This window comes from Tenrec ecaudatus, chromosome 5 (genome assembly GCF_050624435.1).
Source record: "Tenrec ecaudatus isolate mTenEca1 chromosome 5, mTenEca1.hap1, whole genome shotgun sequence".
NCBI classification, from domain to species: Eukaryota; Metazoa; Chordata; class Mammalia; order Afrosoricida; family Tenrecidae; genus Tenrec; species Tenrec ecaudatus.
In genome coordinates, this window is record NC_134534.1 from 184,688,556 (window position 1) to 184,715,003 (window position 26,448).

Genomic DNA, 26,448 nt, shown 5'->3' on the forward strand with positions numbered 1-26,448 from the left:
TCATCGGTACTACCTCGCACCCTAATTAACCCATCTCCTCTCCTAAACCCCTTTATGAGGGGATCTCCATTGGCCGACACTTGGGCCTTGGGTCTCCACTCTGCACTTCCCCCTTCATTTAATATGGTATATATATACATATACACATATATACACATACATACACACACTTATATCGTTTTTGTTTTTTTTGCATGATGCCTTATACCTGGGGTGACCAGATTTTAACATTGGTAAAGTGGGACACCATTGCTAAAACTCATCCTGGCGAAATAGCCACATGGCAGCCGTGCATTCTTACCAAAAATTGGGACTTTTTAAAAACGCCGCGGGAGAAATTGTTAAAAATCGGGACTGTCCCGCCAAAAGCAGGACGTCTGGTCACCTTACAAAACGACAGACGAGAACTGCCCCTGTGGGTCTCTGGGACTTTCTAGTTTGACGGAAGTAAGATGCCTCATTTTCTCCAGCAGAGTCACGGGTGGTTTCATACTACCCGCCTTGTGGTTTGGAGCCAACAGGTAAATCAGTACAGCACCAGCACGCCTCGTTTCTCTTTCTCGCTCAGTAATAGCCCATCATACGAACCATCCCTGAGATCCAGTCTTAAGATGGTGGTCATGGTTGACCTTGATAGCTGTTTGGAAGTTTTGGTTTCAATCAAACTCATTGCTAGACTTCAACACCCCTCCTTTGAAAAGTCAAATGCAGGAGGATGCTGGAAATGTACCCTGCCTCATATGTTGCCCCGTATAACCGCCTTGTCCGCTTCGCACCTGTGATGTATTTGTAATGAGGTGTGTGGAGAAGCACTTCACTCCTGAGAAACAGGCGGCAGATCCAGGGTCCAGCAGAGCCTGAGAAATGCCAGTGGGGTCCAGTGGGTGGGGGTTTGGCGAGTACCATCAGGGACTCTCTCCCTCCGAAGGGGACCGCCCATGACAGAGCTTCATGGTCTGCTCCCCGGGATTGCTCCCCACCCCTCCTTTCTCTGGAGTCACTGCCCTGCAGCCTCCTCCGGGTTTGATTAGATGTCTAACAGCTGCAGCGGACACAGTTGCCGAGACCTGGGGAATGTTTTGCTAACTGCTGCTGGTGAAACTGTCGACATGGAGGCCATCCCGCCTTTTGTTAACCCTTCCTTGATCCTCGCTCTTCCACCCACTGGTTCACTGTAGGACTTTGCACTTTGGCATCTGTTGAATTCATTAAGAACTTTTCCCATGCCCCAGGGACTTGACCAAACTCTCTGATTAGCCAAAGTATGATTCTGTTTGACCTACGTGATGACAATGTACTTGATTGGAGTCTCAGAATTGCTATTTTTTTCCCCTCTATTTAACTTTATTCCTGTTAGAAAATACACACAGCAAAACCTACTCCATGCTCATGGTTTCTGGCCATAAAGATCATTGACATTGATGGTAATTGTTGTAAAATCAAAGTAATAAGTTATGTTCTCAGACTAAGGATGTAATGGGAAAGAATAATAATCATTAGAACATCCACTTCTTAGAAGAAAATAAATACCTCATCACAGACCTTGGGACCCTGTGAGCTCTAGGCCTCCGGTTGCAGTCCCCCCTCCCACCACTTTCCTCTAGACCCCCCTGCCCTGACCTCACTGTGGCCTCTGGTTCCTCAAAGGGCCTGGCTCTCGCCTGCCTTGGGAATTGCTCGTGTGCTTCTCTCAATGTGGGGGGCTCCTCAGCCAGCCTTCCTCTTAGGGGGCTCGTGTACGTCGCATTCACACTCATGCCTTCTGAACAAGGTCTTCTGTGACCACTGAGTATTCAGACATCTTCCTCGACGACACCACCTGCCCACACGTCCGGTGTTCATTCCTCTCACACACTGTCGGTTTCGTTTTGTTTGTACGTTCATAAACCCGAGTTTATAATTGTGATTGTTTACATAGTTTGTGTCTGTTTGGTAAGCTGTTTCCTCGGGATGCGTCTGCCTTCTCCTCCACCCTTGAGGGTGGAGACGATCACTGTCCGGGCCCTGACCCCAAGCATGTGGTCCAGAGGTGGGCTTGAATGAATGCACAGCTGCCAGTCCCAGTGTGTCTCCCTCCCACCTCTATCAACACCAGGCACCTAGAGACTCCCGCCGGAAACCGGATTCGCTGGGGCATTGCCTGTAACCAAGTTGTGCTCCCTTTTCTCAGGCATATGAAGGATCAGAATAAGAAGGTGGCCAATCTCCGGCACAACCAGCAGCTGGAGAAGAAGAAGAATGCCCAGTTACTGGAGGAAGTCCGCCGGCGAGAGGACAGTCTGGCTGAGAACTCCCAGCACTTGCAGGTGAGTCCCACCGTCCGCTCATCATACTGATGTACCTGGAGACTGGTGCTCCCTGAAAGGGTGGGAAGGATGCACCGATCAGGCCGGCTTGCCTTTGCTGTGAGTCCAGCGCTCACCATGCTTGCCCAGGGACATCAACAGGTCTTTCTGAGAGGGGGAGCTTCATTTTCAAAATGGCGCCCTAGAAAAGCTGACTACAGTGGAGCCTTCCATCTCTGATTTCCCATACCTACTGCACAAAGGTAAGGACTGCGTCTCTTAAGTGGGCAAGAAGCTTAAGAGATAGAAATGTCTTCCTTTTAGGATATTATATAATTTGCTTTTGGTTAGTAGAAGGGAAATGCATGCCTATTATCACAGAAGGTATTTGGGAAATGATGCATTGAGTTAACCACAGGCAGTTTATAAAACGTGTTCTGTTTTGTTCAAACCTCTAAGACGGGATCATTATGCTGTCTTGTCTGTGGAACACAGTTATCTCTCAGTGGAAGGCTCCCTATCTCAGAAACTGACGAGCCGGCTGAAAGCACCAATTTTTCCTCATTAACCAGCCCTAGTTTTGGCAAAGCAGCTCTCCCCATATGCTCAATAAAACATTCAAGCTAAACTCGGGCCTCTGCTTTGAAGTTGCTGTATTTATGCCGGCGCCTTTACACAGAACAGCTGACGTTCTGCTCGGCTGGAGTTAGGGTTGCATTGTGCTTATTAATTAGTATCTTTGTCCAGTTATGCATCGGCTTTCCTCCTGCTGGAAGAGAGAAGAGCGAGATAACGGCAGTAGGTGTGCCTACTTTATGCGTTTGTCTTTTCCATTGAACAGCGACGAAGTTGAGCTCTTGGAGTAGGGAATGCGTCCCCTGGGTCCTGACACCCAGGGGACACCCAGTCAACAAGAATGTCACTCCCTCTGGGTCCTGGACGTGTCTCAGGGACGTGCATCGACCTGGTCCCTGGACGTGTCTCAGGGTGTCACCCCAGCTTCCTTTGCATTGATTGTTGCTTTGCAGTGTGGACTGAGCTAGCTCATTACGAGTCTGGTCCTCTATGAGACCAAGGACTACCTTTGGGTGAGGCAGGAACTCAGTGTCGACAGCTTGCTCATAGCTTGTGGAAAGTCACACTGTGGGGAGATGAGACTCCGGTGAGTCTCAGATTTCCCATGTGCCATAGGACATGTCGGATTGGACCCTTAAGATGAATCGACTAGTCACCTAGAATTGGCAGTTTATCCGACTCTCATAATTAGACACACCCTTTCCCTTGTCCCTCCCATCAATCAGACACATTTTACAGATGGGCAAACCAGAGTCTGCAAAGCTTTTGAGTGGTATCCTAGGAAGGAGTCGATAGAGATAGATATGGCTACAGGGCTTTTTACCTTCAGGAAACTCAGGTAGAGGAACAATAAGAGTATTGGGTGCTCTTGATGGACACCTGCCTTTAACAAACTCTTACTTTATTTAATTCCTATTATTCTTATGGACTAAGGGAATTCGTTGACTCAGTTACCTAAAAAGGCCAGAAGGGGACTTCGGTCCCAGTTGGCTTCAGGTATTCGAATAGGAGCATCAGCAGGTCAGCCCCCATCCAGCCCTCAGGTGTGTGCTCTGCCTTATTCTCAGGAGGACTCTCCACGAGTGGTGGCGATGGGCGCCACCAGCAAGCATCTTACATCCGACAAGAGCAGTCACCCCAAGGGGAGGAAAATTTTCTTTCTTAGTAAGTCTGGCCACAGTTCAAGGACTGATCAATAGCCAGGCCAGGGCCATGTGGTCACCTGGAACATATGAGGGAGAGGACAATTTCATCCAAATGACATAGGTTGGAACTGGAGACCGAGGTCCTCCCATCAGAAAGAGGTGAGTGTCGCTATGGTCACCAGATAGAGAAGCTCCTATTGGCCCATCTGCGTAGGACAAGAACGAGGCTCAGAGGCTGTGTCCGAGATCAGTTTGTAAGTGGCATAACTAGGACTCAAGCCCTTTGCTGACTGTCTTTAGATGACGAGATGTCCAGACAACTGAGAAAAGACAATGTGGTACTCTGGGTAGAGTAGAGAAACAAATCCATAGACACGTATATGTGTATGAGAGAGTTTCACATAAAGGGTATGTGTACATTAAGAAAGCATTCCAAACCCAGTCCCGTCCAAGCCCATAAGTCTGATTTTAGCCCATATGTTCAATAGCAATTTATAAAGTCCTCTTCGGACTCATAAAACATATGCAATGACTCCAAGTGCAGGACGATTACAGGCCAGTGGGTAGAAAGTCTTTGGATCCAGTGGCATTTGTGAGCATCTCAGCGCTGGCAGGGGTCTCCATGTGACTCCTCCAGTTCCCAGAGGTCTGGTCGTATCAGGGTAGATCCAGGCGGCTTCTCCAGCTCCCAGGGCGTAGCACCCTGTGTCTTGTCAGTATAGCATTGTCTCCAAGGAAGTCAGCAGAGAGAGTGGGGAGGCAGGGGGCAGGGGGAATCTCCCACCTCCAAAGAGGAAATCACAGAAGTTTCCAGAATTCTCAAGAGAAGGCCACGCCCACCCAGAGGCCTCATTGGTTATATCTTGATTGACAGGCCAGACTCCACACCTTCACGTGTAACTCTCTCAAACTGACACCCGATGATGTAACAACTGCAGACAGTGAGATGAGGAGAGTGCAGCTGAGAGCCGTTCTGGAACAGGTGGGGTTTGAGCTGTGTGCGGCTGACGTGGGAGGGGCAGGGCACACTGGGGGCACAAGCTGTAATCGACCAGTGGATTGTGGTGGCTACGCTCAGCGATGAAGAACAGAGTGCTGCCGTGTTCCTTCTTTTCAATACGTCTGGGAGCAAACATGCTTGGGTGTCCCGATTTACCAGTTGAGTCTCCTCTGGTGATTCCTGGATTTCCCTAAGCCTCCGTCGCCTTGTGTGTAAAATGGGGACAGTGATGCATGTGCTCTGTGGAGAACAAGGAGCCCGTGCATATGAAGAATTTAGAATTGGCACTTGTCAGGATGTCCGCAACAGGTGCTGATGACCGCGGAGATGGAGATGTGAGGAAAGCTGAAAGAATCATGCAGAAAGCATCTGTGGTACACACGGGCGGACCGAGCCGATGCAGTCCCATTCTGTCCTTCATGACACCAACGTTTCTGTCTCTCCTATATATAGCTTGCCCACCACCAAGGCCCTATCTGGTTATGGAAATTAACGTCTTATTGTTGTCTCGTGAACTTTATTGTAGCACTACTGTTCCAAGGGGCCTAGCTAGTGCCTGGTAGATTGCTCACGAATGCTGGCGTGCTCTGGAGCTGCTTAGATGCATTCCTCATCACCCCAAGTAAAGGATGGCATCTGAAATGCAAGAGAGAGTCATCAGGATTGGTTTTGATGAAAATCCGTCTGGTAAAGGCTAAGAGAATGAACCTTCACTTTCCTGGATTGTTAAGCAGCTATACTCAGACGCTGTAATTACTGTTTCTGAACACAGGACTTTCTGGGACACTTTGTTTTTAAATATTGCTGATAGTTTGAGCCCTTCCCATTCATCATTTAAATGGTTAAAACTTTTAGCATCAGTCAACCAGTATCTAGTTTGGTTGGTTGGTTGACAGGTGGGATGTAGGTACCTACTGAATTTGACTTGCTCTGTACTAGTATTTTAGAATGACTGGATTCCCTGACTTTGTGATTTTTTAATTAGCCAAAAACGTACTGTATCCAGAACAATTTTAGGTACAAAATTACCTGCAACATGATGAGTTGTTGGATCATGCACCAATGAAAGGATGGAAGAGATTTGATTTGTTTGTATTACGACTGGAGACAAAATTGAATATAGAATTGACATAGAATTGACTGTCAAAACCTAGAACACAATGGAAATAGGAAGGGAATAAAAACCCTGGAGTGTCTCTGGGAAGGCTAGGTTGATAGTGACTCTGGGAACCTTTTATAAACCTGGATAGTGACTCTATGGACCTTTTATAAACCCAACCTTCTAGCGGTTTTTGTGATGACAGACGCAGTGCTTCCTGGGACCAGCTATTAAATAAGAAACGAGTTTGCATAGAAGAAAGGCCTTGATGTCCGGCTCATTTCACGGCTTTTACTCTTGATAGCGATGCATCTGTTCGTGATGACACAGTGATCTTGTATCACACACCCCTAAATGCAGGGGCGTGGGCGCATCAGTGGTCCATTCTCACAGGTTTGCAGGTTGAGGGCTGGCTGTCCTGGGTGCACGTGGCTGAGTGCCTCTGCATACTGACTGCTAAGGCAGAGCTTCCACACATGTGCATCTTCAGGCCCAGGATGGGGCGCAGTAGTGGCCCAGGAGCCCTTCGGTGCCTGGCAGTATCAGGAGTACCAGGGAGCAAGGGAAAACCATTCCGGTCATGAAAGGCCAGGCTTTGACCCAGCAAGATGATTTCTACCGTGTTTGTGCCCAAACAGGACATGGGTAGAGTGCAGTCTGTTGGGGAAGCAGCCTACATAAAAGAATGGAAGGATGGCGAGTGGGGGGGAGGTGGGGAGGTGGCGAATGTTTCAGTCAGGGTTCCGTAGAGAACTGTGTGTGTGAGGGGAACTTCCAACTGCCCATGTAGGACAGAAGAGATGGACCTTCTTGGCTGGCGTCACTGCAGAAGCCAGTCAGCAGGTCCTTTTCTAGTGGAATGGATGGTGGCTTTGAACTACTCACCTTTGTGGTTTTGCGTTAGCAGCTGAGAGAGAAAAGCAGGCCTTGTGATCTAAGGAGCTCACCCGTGTGATGGGAGGGGCTGAGAAATCCAAAATCTGGATGTCGGGTTTCTGCAGACACCTACAGGCCTGTGTTCCAAAGTCCGCAGTGTAGGCGATAGGAAAAATAAGGCGAGCCGGCGTTCCTGTCCATTGTCTGTGTAGAGTGTGGAGGCAGGGGACTCACTAGGGAAGATGGCCTTGTCGTTCTGGAGGCTTCCATGGATTGCACGAGCTCCAAGCGCTCCACAAAGGGGGACCTCGTTCCCTTCAGGTCAACAGATTTAATCCCCTGTCACTCACTACTCCATGGCGGCAACTGTGGTTTGACCACACGGCTAGCCAAGATGACCCGGAAGACTCACTGCCCCAGGTAAAAAGCTGAGGCCAATCATTTTAATGTCTCAAAGGGAAGCAAGGCTCCGGAAAACATTTCTCTAGTGTACTAGTAGTCACCGTGGTCCTGTGGTGACAGATCACAGCTGCAGGTGGCCCTAGGGAGTGGGTAGAACGAGTGGGGGATGGGGTGTCATCTCTAACTGGTCAAAGGACTCTCTGCCTTTGGCGGACATTGCTTTGAAAGTGGGTGTGACATTGGTGAGATCTTCTGATTTCCCCAAATAAGTCACAACACAAGAGCTTTTATGTAAATGCTCTGGATTTTAATGCTTTGAAATTCTCGATTTGATCAGCCCAAGAGAGATGGAAGCACAGTGTCTGTCGTGGGCCTGACTTCTTTTTGTCCCCAAATACACCAAATTATCGTTCTTGAGATAAAGGCATTCACGATGTTCAGGAAAGGAGAGCGCTCTGCCCTTCCTTCCGTGACTGAGGTCCGGCGGACTGGGGGATGCGCAAAAAGCACCGCACCTCGCCCTGCTGGAGAACCTCCCCTGCACTGTGGGGTTCATCCTTTGGAGCTGCTGCTGGATTGGGGTTTGCTGGGTTTCACGGAGCGTTTGCATCATGGTTCATGAGGGTCATGAGGGACATTAGTCTCTAGTTACTTAACATGTGGTGCCTTCATCCAGCCTTGGCACGAGGACAGAGCAGTGTCGTAGAATGATCAGGCAGCGTGTCTTCTTACTCTCTTTATTTATTTAGTGTTTGGAAGAGTTTAGAAAGTGTTTGTTGTTCATTCTACATTCCCTGTCGGGTGGAATTCACCAGTCAGGCCAGAGAGTCCTGGGTTTGTGGTTGTGTGGTTTTTAGTACTTCAAGTGTTACATGTTTGGTGAGGTTTTCTATTTCTTCTAGTGACAATTTAGAGCGCACGTGTGTGTGTTTTGTTTTCTTTAGGTATTTGTTCATTTCATCGACATTTTCTAGTGTGTTGCTGAGGCAAAGTGCTGGGAACCGTAGAAGACAAGGCCGTCAGTCGTATCACACAGACTAGTGTTGGCAGCTGTTGCCCACTGCGAGCAGCACAGGCGTAGTGCAGACAGCACGGCGGGAAGGTGGGCGATCAAGAAGGGGGGGCGCTGGCAGTGTCGGAATTGTATGTAAGAGGGGTTGCAGAAGATTGTGAGATTCTTGTGTGATTCTCTAAAACCGATCCGAGAACACAGATGATGGAGCGTGGTATTTCTCTCTGGCCTGGGGGCTTTGGCCTTCTGTGTGTCCCGTTAGAATCCACAGGGAGGTTTTTCTAGGTGCCTCTCCTGAGAATGAATCCCTCTGAATGCTCATTACCAGAGTGGCATGCTCCCCCACCCCTACTGCCCAAACTTCTGCCTATCGTTGGCTGAACAAATATACTGATTTGAGATCTCAGGGGACATCTTTGTAGATTTTGGCTGCATTTTTCTTGTATAGCTTGTTGAGTTAATGAACTAACAGTAGAAGAAATGCACAAGCCGGTATTTTATGCTCCTTTTCTGCAGGATGTCTGCGGAATTCTCTTCAATTTATGGCTGAAAGCTAAAGTCTGCTCGTGTGTGCTTCCGTTTCCAAATGACAGGTTCCCAGGGAACTGTAAAGCTTCTTCGCAGCCAGTGGTTAAACCCAAGTGTGATGTGTACAAGAAGCAAGTGAACGTGCCTGTTCACTCTGGTACTTTGAGTGTAGCCCTGAAAGGAAGCTAGAAAGACACTTTGAGTGTTCAATTTGTGCAGCTCTGTAGATTCATGTACCACCCTCCCCCCACCCCCCACACACCCATCCCAGGACTTCCTTTATGTTGAGCTGAGTCCAGCTCGCAGAGGAAATGTGACAAACAGTGTCGGCCTCAAAAAGGCCCCACTTTGAACAAAACCGAGCTCATTATGATGTTCTCTGGGCAGGCAGACGTTTCTTCGTGAGGGGTGCAGATGCTTGCAGCGGCCATGTTTAAGCCCCCCACCTCAAAGTTCACCTCTCCCAGCCGTTGACTTACATTCATTTCTCTTTGAATCCCCTGAGCTTGAACTACCTCCTCTCACCGTGATCGATGTCCCTGTGTTATGGTACACTTACCTAAGCACTTCCATTAAAAGAAACCTGACCAGCAGAGCAAAGATTCATCATTGTCAAAGCACGTTTATTCTGTCCCTAGCTTTTCATAGCTCTTCGGAAGGCACGGTGTGGAGTGATTTAGGGAGGCTCCATTTCAGCCATCTTTGTTGATGTGGGAAGATGAGGAAAATTGTTGTAACACAGATTTATAGGGAAAATATGTTTGATTTTTAGGATATGACATCATGAATTTGTTTACCGCCACAAGGAGTCTTGTTTGTTTTTGTGCTTTTTCTACCTGAGTGGGTAGAGATTGAGAAGATCCATTAAGTTGGGGCTAAGTTACCTCATGTTGTGAAATGTGACTGAGCTGCAGCCAATGCTCCCAGGCTCTGTTCCCGGTCACGGACAAAGCACAGTACTCTGGCATTGGCAAGCCTTCCCAAGACAGGGAGCATCAATGAGCTGGATGGAGCATTTTCTCTCCTTAGGGATTTTAGAAAATGTTTCCCTTTCACGCTGTCATCTCCTATGAGCCAGAAATCTGACTATTACTTGCATTGCGTCCACCAAAAATCTCTATGGGATTGGCTCTGCCATGACTCTCAATGGTTTAGCAATTACGCAAGGATGTCGCCACCCTCTGTGATGTCGTCATCCTCTGTGATGTCACTACCCTCCATACTGCCATCACCCTCCGTGATGTCGCCACCCTCTGTGATGTTGTCATCCTCTGTGATGTCACTACCCTCCATGCTACCATCACCCTCCGTGATGTCTTCACCCTCCATGAGGTCGCCACCCTTCGTGATGTCGTCATCCGCTGTGATGTTACTACCCTCCGTGCTGCCATCACCCTCCGTGATGCCGTCTGGTGCGATCAGCCAATCGGTGGTGAGTTTCCCTAGGGGTGTGGCCAGCATGACCTTTAATGATAAGAGAGAAACAGAGAGAGAAACCAGCTGAGAAAGGGCCTCAGTCAGCCCAAGAGAAGACCACATGGGGAAAGGAGCACCTCCTTTGGGCCCGAGGTCCATGAGATAAGAAGCTCTGCAGGGGCAGGTTGATGCCAAGGCACGTGGACATCTCCGAGCACACTGGGCCCCCAGATGTGGAAAGGGGACTATGAACGCCCCTCCCTCTCCTCTCCCCACCACACACACTAGGACCTGCTCCAGAGCAGACACCAAGCCTCGTAACTGCCAGAGCTGCTGGACATCATGAAAACAACCACGTTTGTGGTCAGAGGTCTCCGTAGACAAATCTTATTTGCTAAAACAATTTCTGGTATCCTTGTTTAAGTTGAAATTCTTTATAGTAACTCATAAAGGGACAAGGGTGACAAAGGCCTGTGTTTGGGAAGTACCTGTTTGTTAGGTTCCAAGAAAGCAGGTCACTTCGTGTCCTTAGAACTGTGGGATGCAGACTTCTCTCCACGCCTCCCACCCAAGAAGGCAGCACTTGGTTTTCCAGTGTGCAGTGATTGCATAATTATTGAGAGACGTCTTCTGCCCCTACCACCCCCACCCATGGATTGGTGACCTAATCCTCCATGTCCTGGAGCCCCTCTGGACAAGCACAGATTATGTCTGTGGAAGAGAGGTGGATTTGATCCAGCACTGCCTCACCTACCCACTACACCGCCCTGTGCAGCAGCAGCGGGGCCCATGATTCTTTTCGGAAGAGTTGCAGTCCTCCTCCATTAGGGGGTCTTGGAGTCCCGCGAGGCCTGCGTTGTCTGCCCACAGCCAGAGGTCCTGCAGCAGGAAGCACAATCAGTCCCTGTGTTTCCTGGGGAAAGCCATGGTCGTTCTCGGACCACAGAGCTTGGGGATGGTTGGAAGGAGGGGTCTTGTGAGCAAGACGGCAAGCTTGTCTTCATTTAGTGGGGTGTGGGGAAGGAGCGTTTCAGACATCGTCCCTAAAGTCTGAGTAGGAAGGGGGAAGAAAGCGCCAGCAAGACTGGGCGGGCAGAGCCCTCTAAAGGCAAGAGGGTGCTGCCAGCCAAGAGGGGAGCTTGCCCCTCCTGTTTGCCCCTTGCTGTTGTGAAGAGAGCTTCAGAGCTAGGAACTAGATGCATGTTTGTATGTTTATTAAAATGTCTGCCAATGATCAACAAGCTTGGGGAAGAACACCCCACCCTAAGTCAAAGCCCCACATGTTTTGCAAAGTGCTTCCATAGAGCGAGCCTCCCACTGGGCCCTGCCACTGTCCATGAGGATTGGACGAGGCACATTTGCATAGCTTTGTTTCAGGGATGACTCTGAGTGGCTCTGTGGCCTCTCTAATCCGTCTCAGGTCTGTGGAAGGTAGAACTTTGTGGCTGTGCGCAGGCTCGCAAGTTCTTCGGGTCTTCCTGGGGAAGTCAGATTAAGGGTCAGCATCGGGTGCCGTGGACAGAACGCTTCCCCAAACAAAAAGTTTCCTGCCTGCAATCATGCTGTACATGCCGTGGAGAAAGGAGACCTTGAAGCTGTGTCCCCGGAACACCCTGTGTTTGTTCTGTTGTGCTCATGCCCAGAGCACGGAAAGTAAGGATTTCAAAGTGGGAAGGACAAAGGCATTATTGATGAAGTGTCACTCTGAAGGACAGAGGACAGGGGGCAAAAAAGGAAACCAAGCATGCAAGCAGGGCACCTCATTGTTTTCCAAAGGTAGCGACTATGTAAAGACTCACATGTGTGGGATTGAGGGACTCTCCCAGCAGCACTCACCTCCAGCGTGTATCAAACAAGCCCGTCCAGGTGAGCCAGCTCTTCCACGGTTAGTCAGGAGGGTCCCTGTGCATCATGGCACCGGTGTTACCCTGCCTTCACGAACCTTGTCTCCATTGAGGCCTCTGTGGATGCCCTTTGTTCAGCCAGAACAGAGACCTGGGCCTGGTGCCTGTCTTCATCACAGTAGCTCGACTCAGGGCCCCTCTGCAGTGTTACTCACACCCTCCGGATTAAGAAAATAAACATCGACGGCAAGGATAATGATATAGGTTGAAATTTTGTGAAGGGGAAACATAATTATAAAGTCTGTTCCTGTTCACGTAATCATCTATCCTGTACCGCACGTCTGGGGAATAGTAGCTTTAATTTATGACACTTTTAATTTCTGCTCAGCTCGTACATTTCCCCTCTACATCGTCCGTGTCTATGTTGACTGGAAAACCCGTGCAGGGCTAAACTAGTGTAAGTTTTTATTACTGGAAGGGGCCTTAGACTTTCCTTAGCATGAGCCTTTTGTTGTTGCTGAGAGGGAAGGGCCTGCAAGGTGTCGGAAGTGCCCTGGAGGCAGGTGGCTAAAAGTTAGGCAGGAAAAAAGATGAGTGTCAGGGACCAGCCACCCCACAACAGGAAGGGTCCAAGGGGTGGTTGTGTCATTGAGGGGTTACTAAAGGACATCGGACAAGCTAAAGCAGCAGGGCCCCCCTTCCTCCGTGATGACCAGAAGCAGAGGGAGACGCCCAGACTTAGAGCATCTCGGGCTAGCAAGCCTCGGTAAGCACATCACTGACAGGAAGGGGTTGTGCAAGAGGCACACATGTGACAGGAAGGCACATCCCTAACAAGATGGGCGGGCTCTAGGGTCAAGATGGCAGGCTAACCTTGGTCTTCTCTGAGCTGGCTTGACCTTAGGTGTCTTTCAGCCCTTCTCCAGGGGAACATTCCCTTATCCTTATCAGAAGGGAGTGGGCCCTACTTTGGGTAGGACAGACAATAGGGTCTGATTGCTCTTGGTGGCACACAGCTTTCCAGCAGTTGACCTTCAAGTGTATAGTAAGGGACCATGTGTTTGCAAGCAGCACCTTAAATTTGGCATTATTGTTATTAGGGGGGATTGCCTTTTACTTCGGAGAATGTGAGTGAATGAATCTCCAACCCTGCCTCCTAGACTCCTGAGTGTGTGGATGTTGAGAGTGTGTCCTCAACACCCTTCCTGGTTCTCTCTCCCCCCCTCAACCCTCCCCCTCCCCCCCATGAGCAGCCGGAAGTACCCATTGCTCTGCTGCCTCGGATCTGCAGCTGGGGAAACCCGGTCCGGTGGTTCTTCTCTGCCCAAAGGGTCCCGCTAGTTGGCATCAACTCATGGGTGTTTTCCTTTGTTTGGGACTTCAGTCATCCTTTCTGGTTTGTTTGTTTTGATAAAATATCCCTGGATTGGGCAAAGATTAGCTGTTCTAAGAAAAGATGGATGTTTAAGTATCTCGGAAGAAAGGCCTGCCAGTCTGTTGCCCTAGAAGTGCCAACTGTGGAAATCATAGGAAGCTCAGATGGCCTTTGACACACATGTGGTTGCCCCACTTGGAACCGACTTGCTGCCCAGGCTTTTCACAGGGCCCAGGGCCCTCCATCCAGTCCTTGGGCCTCATACTGTATCCATTTTTATAGACAGCATGGTCTATCATTTCTAATGCTTTTCTTTATTTCCCAAGATGAGTCACTAAGAATGTAAATCTAGGTGGATGACTCAGATACAGTGGTTTGAGTGGGTTTACCTCCTTGTCACCTTTTGTCATCCATAAAAGCGGTAACAGTAAGTACAAAGAGCCTCAAGGAAATGACACCTTTGTTACAGCCGACACTGCCCGGATGGCTGCTGCTTTTGCCTGGGTGCTGCCTGATTGGGCAGAGTGCTGTTGGACCATGAGCAATTGCAGCAAAGGCCAGGGAGTTTCCCACCGGAGGCTCCGGAGCTGGGGTGCCCCCTTCAGAGTTCCCGTCCGGGAAGGGCTGCCCTCTTGGCTGAGTGAGACTGCTGTCTTGGGGGACATGTTCTGGGGACTAGAGAATGAGTGCCTTGAATCTGAGGACGTTTGGGGCAGCTCCGCATGGCCTTTGCAGCAAACTTAGCTGCAGATTGGGGTGTCCTCCCCTCCAGTGCCCAAGGCAGCCGCTTCCTGGGTCCCCTCCAGAGTGAGCGGCATCCTGTGCTCAGGGGCTTCCATCCTGTGCATGCTCACAGCCCTGTGCTCTCTTCTTTTAAGAACATGGCTGTAATCAGAGATGCACCTTGTCCCTGTAAGCTGAAGAATAGAATTATGTTACACCAGTGATGTCTCCCTTCACCTACTTCTCCACTGTCTGTCCCCTAGGGAGGAGGTTATATGTAGATCTTTGTAATCTGGTCCCCCTTTCTCCCTCACCTTCCCTCCACCCTACTGGTATCGCCACTCTCACCACTGGCCCTGATGAGTCATCTGTCCTGGATTCCCTGTGTTTCTAGTTCCTATCTAAGTGGGTGAAGGGAGACGTCGGATGGTGTAAGATATGACAAAATAATAATAATTATCAAGGGTTCAGGGGAGTAGGGGGAACAAGGAGGGAGGGGGAAAATGAGGAGCTGATACCAAGGGCTCAAGTAGAAAGCAAATGTTTTGAGAATGATGATGGTAACAAATGTACAAATGTGCTTGACACAATGGATGCATATATGGATTGTGCTAAGAGTTGTTCGAGCCCCCAATAAAATGATTTCAAAGAGAGAGTAGAATTACGACAGCCTGGACACAATGCCGGGGCTTCCCAGAAGGGAGCGGCCTGGGCAGCAGACTGGTTTCTCAGGGGCAGGAGCCTGGAGGCTCCGGCATGCCGTTGCTCTTCGAGCAGCCGACTGTTATTTTAAGGAGCACTGTGTCAGCGGGGGCTATTTTTTCCTTCTCCAGCGGTGCAGGTCATCTTCAGCTGTGGGAAAACAGGAGAGGGGCCCATTTGACAAAAACCTGCGCCGGGCGTTATCTCGGTTTGCATTTCCCAAGGCGTGTTTATCGCGGTGCGAGCCGCGTGGGACACTCTGAGAACCAGAGTTTCCATTCGCCGAGTGCCTGCGGAACACAATACAGCCTCTATCCTCTCCTTGGAAGCGTCACCGCACTGCCGGCTCTGGGAGTGCTGCGGCCTAGGGAGCTGTTTAATGTTCTCGAATCCAGACTGCTCCAAATAGCATGACCCCAGATGCCCTCTGCTTTCATGTTTGTTTGTTTGTTTCTCTTTCCCCGAAACATGTATGAACATTGCACAGAATGCTCCCCTCGTGGGGCCTGCGCTGCTAACTGTGGTGGCTCTTGGCTCCCCAGTCCAGCTGGACGCCTCGCAAACCCTTCCATCAGGCTCTAGGAGCAGACCCCGTCCGGAGACTTCTTGCAGTGCCTCCCTGCCCACCACTTGCCTTGACAGCTGCTTATGTTGGATTGATTGGCCTTGGAAGTTCCAGTTCAGAGAGCCTGGAGTCAAACTACACTTCCTTGATCACAGGAAGACCAGTGCATGCTTCTCAAACGTACACAGCACCCCTCATTCCTGGGCGTGGTCATTGGCCTCAAATCCTCAGCAGACGTTCCAATCATGAGATGCCCAGAATCCACCTTCGATGGAGTGGTTTTTGGAGGAACAGGTGGGAACTCTCCTAATATGAAAAATGAAATGGCCCTTTTTAAAAGTATCCATGGTTAATTGTATCTGGAGGCAGCCCCCCTCCTTCCCCACCCCCAGCCCTTTTCCTGGAAGGCCGTTCACAGGCCATGTAGAATATCGTGCTTTAGGCTCCTGTTCTGCTGTCAGAATCAATTATCTGGGTTGCAAATGAAGCACAGAGCCGCCCTGTGCCATTACCAGCAGACCTGTTTTTATTTTGGTTGGACCTTTTTTTGGCTGTGAAAGGATCCTTATGAGAAATTAGAAAACCGCCTATTTGAAATTGTTAACAGTTCAACAATATCCTTGAATTCAGGCCTCCGGCTGCTGAGTCTGATCATAAATAGGCCTCTTAATTTCTGAATGAACTGCCCTCTCTTAACCCGGCGCAAGGATGGTGTTGCCCTTTGGCTTGGCTTGCAAGCTTCTGTCCCCTTTTGCTCCACATGGAGGATCAAGACCGTACGGCGATGGCTTGTGTCACCTGGGTAAGACTGCACTTCACAGGTATCGTTGCCTGTAGGCTAGAGGACAAGGTGGGAGACCAGGGGAAGGGTTAGAATCGCATCTTTAGGAAAGTACATCTGGGACAGGGCTCCTCATAGGAGTGAATATTCTGCAGTATTTTTTATCCTTTAAACTTATGTTTCCCATATAAAGAACTAAGACCATTCATCTACATGGTGAATACTTAATAAATGGAAGTTCTGTCCAAGTACTTGTTCATCCCATAGCTGCTCATATCTGCCTCGGTACTGACCCGGAGGTTTCTGGAACCAGGCTCTTGCTTCTACTTCACCCCTTCTCATGGACAAACAGACAACAACAGCAAGAAATATTTGATTACAAAATGGAATGCACTAGGAGGCAGACCCTGTGCCAAGTCTGGGCGGCGTTTTGTTCGATTTTCCAGAGTCACTATGAGCGAGAATCTTCATGAGCTAGAATCAACTCAAACCAATCAGAGATAGGTGCTTGTTTTAGTCTGGGTTGAATAGAGAAACACATTCAGAGATACTCATGCATGTAAGTGAGGGAGTAATTGTACATTAAGAAAACATCCCATCCCAGGCTAGATAAAGTCCAATATTACCATATATTGACACTAGTTCATAAAGTCCTCTTTAGACTCACATAACCACGCAATGACGCCAAATCCAGAAAGATCACAGACCAGTGGGTGGAAAGTCTGTGGGTCCAGTGGTGGTAGAAGAATCTTAGTGCTGGCATGGGTCTCCACGTGGGTCCTACAGCTCCAAGGCTTTGGCTCCATCAGCATAAATCCATGTGGCTTCTCAACAGGAATGTCTCCCTGGGAGTGTGTACCTGGCTTTCAGTGAGCTATTCATTTCTGTGGCGCTTCCAATGAGGTCATCAAGCTGCGACCTGATTGACAGGCTAGACTCCACCCCTTCCTAAATTGACAACAGATGATGTAACTACCACAGACCACCCCTTGTCAACTTGACACTTTCACACAACTCTTTAGCCAGATACCATTTTCATATAAAAAATAAGAAATCATATCGGTACCTAACAGGATAAAACTAAAAGGCATACAATTCAATATGTGGCAAAGCCTCATTAAAGCATACTCTATTAATGAACAGCACAACAATATCCTATGCCTAACAGTTGCAGTTAAGTAACACCTACACCTTAATCCTGTAATCCCATGAATATATTCCAGCACCTATGAAAGTTTGTAAGCCAACCACATCATGTCTTTTGTGGGAGTTATGCAATCTGTTGTCGATTTGAGATTTAAGAGTGAAGGGGTGGAGTTCAGCTTCTCAGTCATGTCTCAGCTTGATGACCTTCTTTGAAGGCAGTAAGGAGATAGCTTGCTGGAGATAGGACACAGGTTCACACGCTGCGAGACATTCCTGACAACAAGCCTGATGGAGCCATGATGACGCAGCCAGAGTCACACGGAGACCCCTGCTAGCGCTGAGATGCTTCCACTGCCACTGGATCCATGAGACTTTCCACCTACTGGCCTGTGATATTCCTGCATTTAGCATCATCGCATGTGTTGTGTGAGTCTGAAGAGGAATTTACAGATTGGTGTTGGACAGATGGACTTACACTAGACTTAGGGACTTGATCTGGACTAGGCTGGGATGTTTCCTCTGGATTCAATCGCTCTGTATAGAAAGCTCTTATACACATATGAGTGTCTATGAATTTGTGTCTCCAATCTACCAGGACTAACATGCTTTTATCCTCCCCCTTTTGGGTATCCACTTTCTATACTGCCCACTTAAATCAACCCAGTGCTCTGCGGAAACAATCATATTCGTTGACGTGAAGAATCTTCATTCCCGTTGGAACCTTGGGAAGTCCGCATCCATAAGAAAAGTCAAATCAGGACAGGCCATTCATAAAGTCAGCAGCAATATACACCAGTTCAGAGGCTGAAAAATCTTCTCTTCATCTGGTCACGTTCTTGTCAATGCAATGTGGGCTGTCTCACTTAGCCTCACCAGGGTGCCCATTGACTGCCTTGCCTTTAGACCATGGATCCATCACAGATTCTCAACAACCCCAGCCCTCTTGGCCTAGGTCGCGCACTTCAGACCAGTCAACCCACTCTTCTCCTCTAGTTCCTGTAAACCAGGTCCACCAGGCTGGACTCAACCTGTCTCTTTTTGCTGCATTTCTCCCACTTTCACTCAACAAGTAGATCCAGGTGGTCACCTCGCAAGCATTTCAGCTTGCCCACTGGCTCCCTTTAATGTTCAGTCCTAGAGAGGAGTGTTTCTTTATGGTTCTAGATATTTTTTCCAGCTGTGGGCACACACACCACTAGATTAAAATTCAAAAAGCCAAAGAGTTCCATTTTTTTTTCCAGCCTGTCAGCCACTCGTAGGCAAATTTGTTCACCTTCCACTGTCCTAAGCACTGAAAACAATGGTGGGGCTTATCTTTTGAGTGCCTTCTTTGCAGGCTTGCCCTAAGCCCATTTAAAGATCAAAATGTAATGGCTCCAGGCAAGTGGGCTTAGAAGTTCTCTATTGTCATACTTCCTAATAGTCATTTCTATCAATCATGACATCAACATTAATAAGCAGAAGAAATCAGTATAAACAAAGTAGAAAACATTCTTTAAAATCACTTCTTAAAGCAGTCAAGTCCAATCCTTATCTATCTTATTTTAATCCTTATCTAAACTAATCTATTGATACAAAATATAGGAGTATGCCTCTGATAGCATCAAGCCAGAACCAGGCTTTCATCAGCCATTTTCACTAAACAGCTCTGAGAAATTCAAGAGCGATTTTTGTCCCCTGAGCTCAAAAGATACATTGAGCACATAATTTTCACCATTACACACAGGAATAACCAAAGACTACAACCAAACAAAATAATCAAAAGTTTAATTTCCCATATTCTTTCTAGAAGACAACCCAGTATACTGCATAGGCATATCTGACCTCTGGCTAGCCAAAGAAGAAAAACTTCCATGAGTCAGAGGTCAGATAAATATCCTCTCTCCATCTTTATGATCTGTTTCCCTAGTACCCCACTCCCAAGGTACCATAATGTAGTAGTGTGGGTTGACTAGAGAAACAAATTCAGAGACACACATATGTGTGTAAGAGAGAACTTTATATCAAAGAACAGTTGTACATTAAGAAAACATCACAGCCCATATCAACTCCATAAGTCCGATATTACCCCATATGTTGATACTTGTCCATGTAGCACATGCAATGGTGCTGAATGAATAAAGATGACAGGCTGGTGGGTAGAAAGTCCTGTGCATCCAATAGTGGTGGATGCATCTCCAAGGCTCTGGCTGCGATCAGCATGGCTCCATGTGGCTTGTCAACATGAAGGTGAAGCAGAGAGAGAGTGTGCGGCCCACCTCCAGGGAGAATGGGAGGGAGTTCCCAGAATCCTCATGAGAAGGCCATGCCCACAAGGAGGCATCATCAGACTGTGGCCTGATTGACAGGCTAGATTCTACCCCATTCACTCCTAATATCCTCCAGTTGACACAAGATTATATAACTACTACACCATTCTTGACTTTTTCTACCCATGTCACCTACAGAGGCTTGGTTGGAGTTATCAGCATATGTCTCCAGATTGAGAGCTGGTGCCCTTTCCCTAAGTTCTGAGGGCCACTCACAGAACTGATTTGTCAGTAAATATCACTATAGAAGCTGTGGTGGCATAATGGTTGCATGTTGAGCTGTGATCTATAAGGTCAGCAGTTTGAAACCAATAGCCACTCCGTGGGAGAAAGATGAGGCTTTGTACTTCCATAAAAAGTTAGTCTCAGAAACTCCCGGTTGCAGGGTGGTGGTGTGTGTATGGAAGTTCTACCTGCTCCTAAAGCAGTCATTCTCTTGGGGAGGGAGGGAAAAAAATGAAGAGTTGATACCAAGGGCTCAAGTAGAAAGAAAATGTTTTGAGAATGATGAGGGCAACAAATGTGCTTGACACCATGGATGGATTGTGATAAGAGTTGTATGAGCCCCCAATAAAATGATTTAATAATAGTAATAATAAATCAGTGGTTCTCAACCTTCCTAATGCCACGACCCTTTAGTACAGCCTCATGTTGTGGTGACCGCCCCCAACCATAAGCCCCTGTGAAAGGGTCCTTTGACCCCCAAAGGGGTTGCGATCACAAATTAAGAATCATCCTCGTAAAGGGTCACCATGAGTTGGAATCCACTTATCGGCAGTGAGATCATTAATACGCCAGAATAAGGCAAATGAAGAAAAAGAAACTGACCATCACTTCTAAATGCATTAGCCAGTGAAAACCTTATGGATAGAAAGGGCACATTGTCTGGTATAGTGCCACAAAGCACTCACAGTACAACTGAAGCAGGACTGTGCCCTTAAACTAGGATTGACCGCAGTGATAGCGATGCAGTAATCTTTCAGGATCTTCACCTGCTCATATAGCATGACATGAAATGAGAAGAAATAGCTACAAACATCTATTAATAATTGGAATGTGAAATGTGCAAACTATGAATCGAGTAAATTTGTAAGCCATAAGAAATAAAATGGGATGCATAAATATAGTTAGTCTAAACATTACTGAGCTGAAACGCAGTGGCATTGACCATTTGGATCATGGAATCACATGGTCTACCCTGCTGGGAACGACACTTGGCGAGGATCGGTTTTGCATACATTGCATAACGCATTTTAAGAGCCATCCTGGATTACAAAGATGGGACCATTTCCTTGTACCTCAAGGAAGACCGTGTAGAGATATGCTCTTTTGGACAACTTGTCAGGAGAGCCCAGTGCCTGGAAAAGGGATATCACAAGTAGCAGAACATAGGGAGACCCTCACCTAGGTGGACTGATATGGTGTCTGCAGCAGGACGCAAGCACAGGCCTGGCAAAATTGGCATGGAAGTAGGCAGTGTTTCGTTCTGCTGTGGATAGATGGGGCCACTTTGAATGTGAGGCAACACAGTGGCACCTAACAGCAACAAGGAAGACCAGCAGGTATCGATATCATTCAGACTTATTTACGCACCAACCACTAATGCCAAAGATGAAGAATTAGAAGGTTATTTTTACAAACTTCCCAAATCTGGATGGGTAGATCACGCAATCAAGATGCATTGACATTAAAAAAAATAATTTTATTGGCTCATCCAGCTCTTATCACAATCCATATATCCATCTATTGTGTCAAGGACATTTTTACATTTGTTGCCCTCATCATTCTCAAAACATTTGCTTTCTATTTGAGCCCTTGGTATCAGCTCCTCATTTTTTACCCTCCCTCCCCGTCCCCCTGCCCTCGTGAACCTTTGATAATTTATAAATTATTTTGTTATGTGTTACACTGTCTGACGTCTCCCTTTACCCACTTTTCTGCTGTCTGTCCCCCAGGAAGGGGGTTAGATGTAGATCCTTGTAATTGATTCCCCCCTTCTACCCCACCTTCCCTCCACTCTCCAGGTATCGCCAGTCTCACCACTGGTCCTGAAGGGTTCACCTGTCCTGTATTCCCTGTGTTTCCAGTTCCTGTCTGCACCAGTGTACATCCTCTGGTCTAGCCAGATTTTTAAGGTAGAATTAGGATCATGATAATGGGGGGTAAGAAATATTTAGGAACTAGAGGAAAGTTGTGTGTTTCATTGGTGCTGTACTGCACCCTGACTGGCTCATCTCTCCCCGAGACCCCTTCTGTAAAGGGATGCCCAGTTACCTACAGATGAGCTTTGGGTCCTCAGTCCACACTCCCCCTCATTTACAATGATATGATTTTTTGTTCTTTGATGCCTGATACCTGATCCCTTCGACACCTCCTGATCATGATGCACTGATAATTACTGGTGATTGAAATGAACAAGTTGGAAATGAAGTAAGATCAGTAGTTGGAATATACAGACGATGATAAAAATGAAGTTGGAGATCATATGACAGGATTCCACAGGACAAACAACAAATATCTCCTTCAATCATGTGAATGGTGGCCTTCCATGTGTGTGTACCTCCCTGGGTGGAAGACAGAGAGACAAAACCACCTACTGTGGACAGAGGCAGCAGGGAAGATCAGGATCCTCGGTCAGAACAAGGTCCGCAGCTGACTGTGGGAACAGACATCAATCGCTCATTTGAGAAACCAAGCTGAACCTAAAGAAAATGCAAACAAGCCTCCAGAGCCAGCGTGTGAGCTTCAGCATGTATCCCTTGGATCTAGAGACCATCTCGATAGCAGATCTGACATGGGAAACACCGAAGCTGGGAGACAAGTGACTTCTCAGGTGACATCAAAGACATTAGGGACGAGTCAAACAAAATGTCATTAAAGAGGCGGGAAATAAAAGGATCAACGTGGATGTCAGAAGAGACCCTGTAACTTGCAGTTGAGCCTAGAGTACCTAAAAGCAGAGGCAGACATGATGGGATAAAAGCACTAAACAGAAAAGGCCCAAGGGGCAGCAGGGGAGGCGAGGGAAACTAGACTGAAACGTGAAAAGACAGGGCGGGAGGAAGCCAAAGGAATGAACATGGCCAGCATCTCTTAGTCTGGAGGAAAGTTCACGTCTCAAGTCGTAATAATTGAAGGAACCTGTGGGCAAAATATTGAATGATGCCAGAAACACCCAAAGAAATTGGAAAGAATTGATTCAACCATTTTTAAAAGGCAGGTGATCCAGAACTGATAGTATCGAAAGGAGAAGTCCAAGCTGTACTGAAGGTTGGCAAAGAAACAAGACTTCAGGAATTGAAGGGACACCATTGGAGATATTTTCCCAGTGCTTGTAACCCAGGAAGCGCTCCCTTGTCTAAGTCAAGCCACTGGAAAACAGCTCCTTGGCCTGCACCTGAGAAGGATGCATATTTGTGCCCTTTCTAAAGGAAAATGATCGGACAGTGCAGGAAGCACAGCACTGTGTCATTCATGTCACCTGCAGGGAGGAGTGTGCTGAGGATTTACTACAGCAGTACACGAGCAAGGAGGCGCTACAGATTTGGAAGAGGACATGGGCCAAGAGATGTACTTGCTGAGGCTATGTTGCTCTTGACTAAAGCAGAGAGAAAAACCTGTGATTTTTTTAAATTGACTACGGACTTGACTACGTGGATCACAACAAAATGTAGGTAACAGTGCGAAGAACGGAGAGTCCAGAGAAGTTAATTGTGCTCATGTGGAGCTGCTCACATAAAACAAGGGAATGTTGGGTGGTTTAAAATCAGGAAAAGTAAGCATCCGTTCTGTATCCTTGAGCTCTCCTTCGTCAATGCGTGTGCTGTGCAGCCATCCAAGAAACTGTGTTTGATGGAGAAGAACACAGCATGGGGATCGGGGGGAGACATCTCCGTGCCCCGTGGTAGGCATAAGACAGAATGTTGCTTGCTGAAACGCAGGAGGACTTGAAGTATTTACTGATGCCCATAGTAGAGATAACTCCACAAACAAGGAAAACAATCATCCTCCACCAGTGAGGAACCCCATGCTAATAAAGAGAAGAGGGAAATTGTCATGGATTTCACTTTACTTGCATCCACAACCATTACTCGTGGAAGCAGAAGTCCAGAAATCAACTCATACATCACATTGAACAAGGCTACTGCAAAAGACCTCTGAAAGTGTTGCAAAGCAAAGATGGCCTCCTGAGGACTGAGACACTCCAGACCCAAACCGTGATCCTTCCGATCGCCTCACAGGGATGCAAAAGCAGGTCAATGAAGAAGGAAGGGAAGAGGAGAAGGGATGCTCTTGGATTATGATGTCAGTGAAGAATATTGACGACCCATGGGCTATTGAGTATAAATAACTCTCAGCTGCCAGCCAGCACATCAGTGCTTCCAAGCCCCTAGCTGCTCTACAGGAGAGAGACAGGCAGTCCACTTCTGTAAAACTTTATGGATTTGGGAACCCTAGGGAATAGTTCTGCTCGGTTGAAAATGGTCGCTTTCCCTTATGGAATCAGAATCGCCTCAACAATGACTTCAGTGTTTTTTTCTTTACTTTTTTAAAATATATTTTTCCCCCAATTTTTTGATCATCTATCATTTCTCAAAGTAAAATTATTTTGAAACTTTTTTCAAGCTTGAAAATATACATGTATAGGGATCTAGATAAAAGAGTAAATGTCTACTTAATATTTATTTTTATATTTAAGCTTTCTTTTAGAAATTATTCTGATAATATATCTATGTGACGCAAACATTTTCCAACGCCATCTTTTTTACACGTGCCCTTCAGTGACATTGGTGGCTTCTGTCACCAGGTAGTTAAACCATCACCACTCTCCATTTCCAGGGAGTTCCCCACCTGTAATAGAAACTCAGTGCCCTTTAGCTGACACTCCCCATTTTTCTTGAATTCTCACCCTTGGGTGACCACTAGAAAGTTTGGCCTATACGGGAAATCCTAATAGTATTTGCCCTTATTTCACTCAGCGTTCTGTTTCCAGGTTCCTCCCTGTTGGTAGCTGTCTTGAGTGTTTGTTTCTCAGGAAGGCTTAGGAAAATTCCATTACATGTATAGAACACATCTTGGGTGTTCACTGGTGGACATTTATGTTGTTTCCATATTGGCTTCTGGGAAGTGTATGGCATTGACCATTGGTGTACAGGTTTCTGTTTATGTTCTCAGGACTGTCTGGTCTACACCTACCCTTTGCCATTTAGTCCATTCCAACTTAGATGAGCCAGACAGAGTCCCCAAGACCACAGTCCTTATAGAAGCAGACAGCTTCACTTTCTCCTGTGACCTTGTGATTAGTGTCCCAGTGCCCCGCCCGCTCTGTCACGGGAGCTCTGTTTGGCATGTCTCGTGGAGCAGAATCATCATCCAACACTCCTCAGTCGCTGCTGTGCCACCTTCCTCTCGACCAGGGGCGTGGGAACTTCACCTGCTCACATCGTTTCCAACGTATTTTATTGTGTTTGTTTGTTTTCCAAAATCATAGCCATCATGGAGACAGGTGGTATCTCATCTGATTTGACTTTCCTTAATGAAGCATGCTGCTGGACAGCTTTTCACGTTCTTACTTTTGGCCCATTGATATGCTTCCGTTGGTGAAGGGTCACCTCATTTCCTTTGTCTATCTTTTATCGAGCTGTTATTAAAATGTAAGAGTCCTTTATCAAGCCTGAATATTAAACCTTCCGCACATCTATGGCCCCCGAAGTTCCCTCCCAATCTTTAGATAGTTGTTTGCTAATGAAGTCCTGGGATGTGCTAAAGTGGGGTTTTGTTTGTTTGTTTTTAAAAGTTTTGATCAAGTCCAGTGAACGGATTTTGTGTTTTGCTGCCATATCGTATTTTGCTAATTTAATTTGGAATTTTCTATTGTGCTGCATATGGGCATGTCATTTCCCTCCGTACACCTCATGCAACACTTTTGCTGGGATTCTCCACACGCATCTTCTCCCCATTAGTCAATGCCCCTTGCAGGTACTTCTCCATCACTGGGTACCATCTTCCAACCCAGAGTCTCCTCACTTCTGAGTGTTTTATACCCAGTGTTCTGGGAGCCCCACGTCACATACGTGCTGGGGTCTTCCATGAAGTCACAGGCATCCATTCACACAACACTAGTGGGGCTCCTTTGATGGTCCTGGGGTAGGTGTTATTGAGTCTTATCTTTTTGCCATGCAGAGTGGTAATTATCCCCGCACCCTTCACCCCAGGAACGTTTTATATTGCAGTGTGACAGTCTTGGGTTTGAACACCAGACCTTCTGGACTGCCATTCAGGAAGTTTCTGCATGTCAGATGACAATGTTATCTATCTTCTGAGCCATGGTCACTTAGATGGCAGCCCCCTCGCCGAGGACTATGGGATGTGGCTGTGCTGCTGCTGCTGAGGATGTGGAATGTTTATTCAACGTTCATTGACTGTTCATACTTGTAACTCCCTCAAGACCTTTCCAGATCTGTGACACCCCCATGTGATCAACCCCGCTCTCTCAATCTTTCTCTTTGTGATTTAATCATTGATACACATATGACCCCCTGCCCCACGTGTGATCGACCCTGCTCCCTTTCTCGGAAGCCCTCTTCTACTGCCCCATCATCGTAGAGACCCTGCACAACTGCCAGTCTTGGGTCCTGGGATACACTATTGGCATTTCACCGAC

The 26,448-nt window shown here is 47.5% G+C and overlaps 1 protein-coding gene across 1 annotated transcript in view; it reads left to right on the top strand.

Annotated features, from left to right (window-relative positions):
- Window positions 1–26,448, top strand: part of ERC2 (ELKS/RAB6-interacting/CAST family member 2) — a 763,082-nt gene that overhangs the window by 505,100 nt on the left and 231,534 nt on the right. Inside the window, exon 13 of the mRNA XM_075550919.1 lies at window positions 2,171–2,306. Coding sequence (XP_075407034.1) covers window positions 2,171–2,306 — 136 coding nt within the window. The remainder of the gene's footprint in view (window positions 1–2,170; window positions 2,307–26,448) is intronic.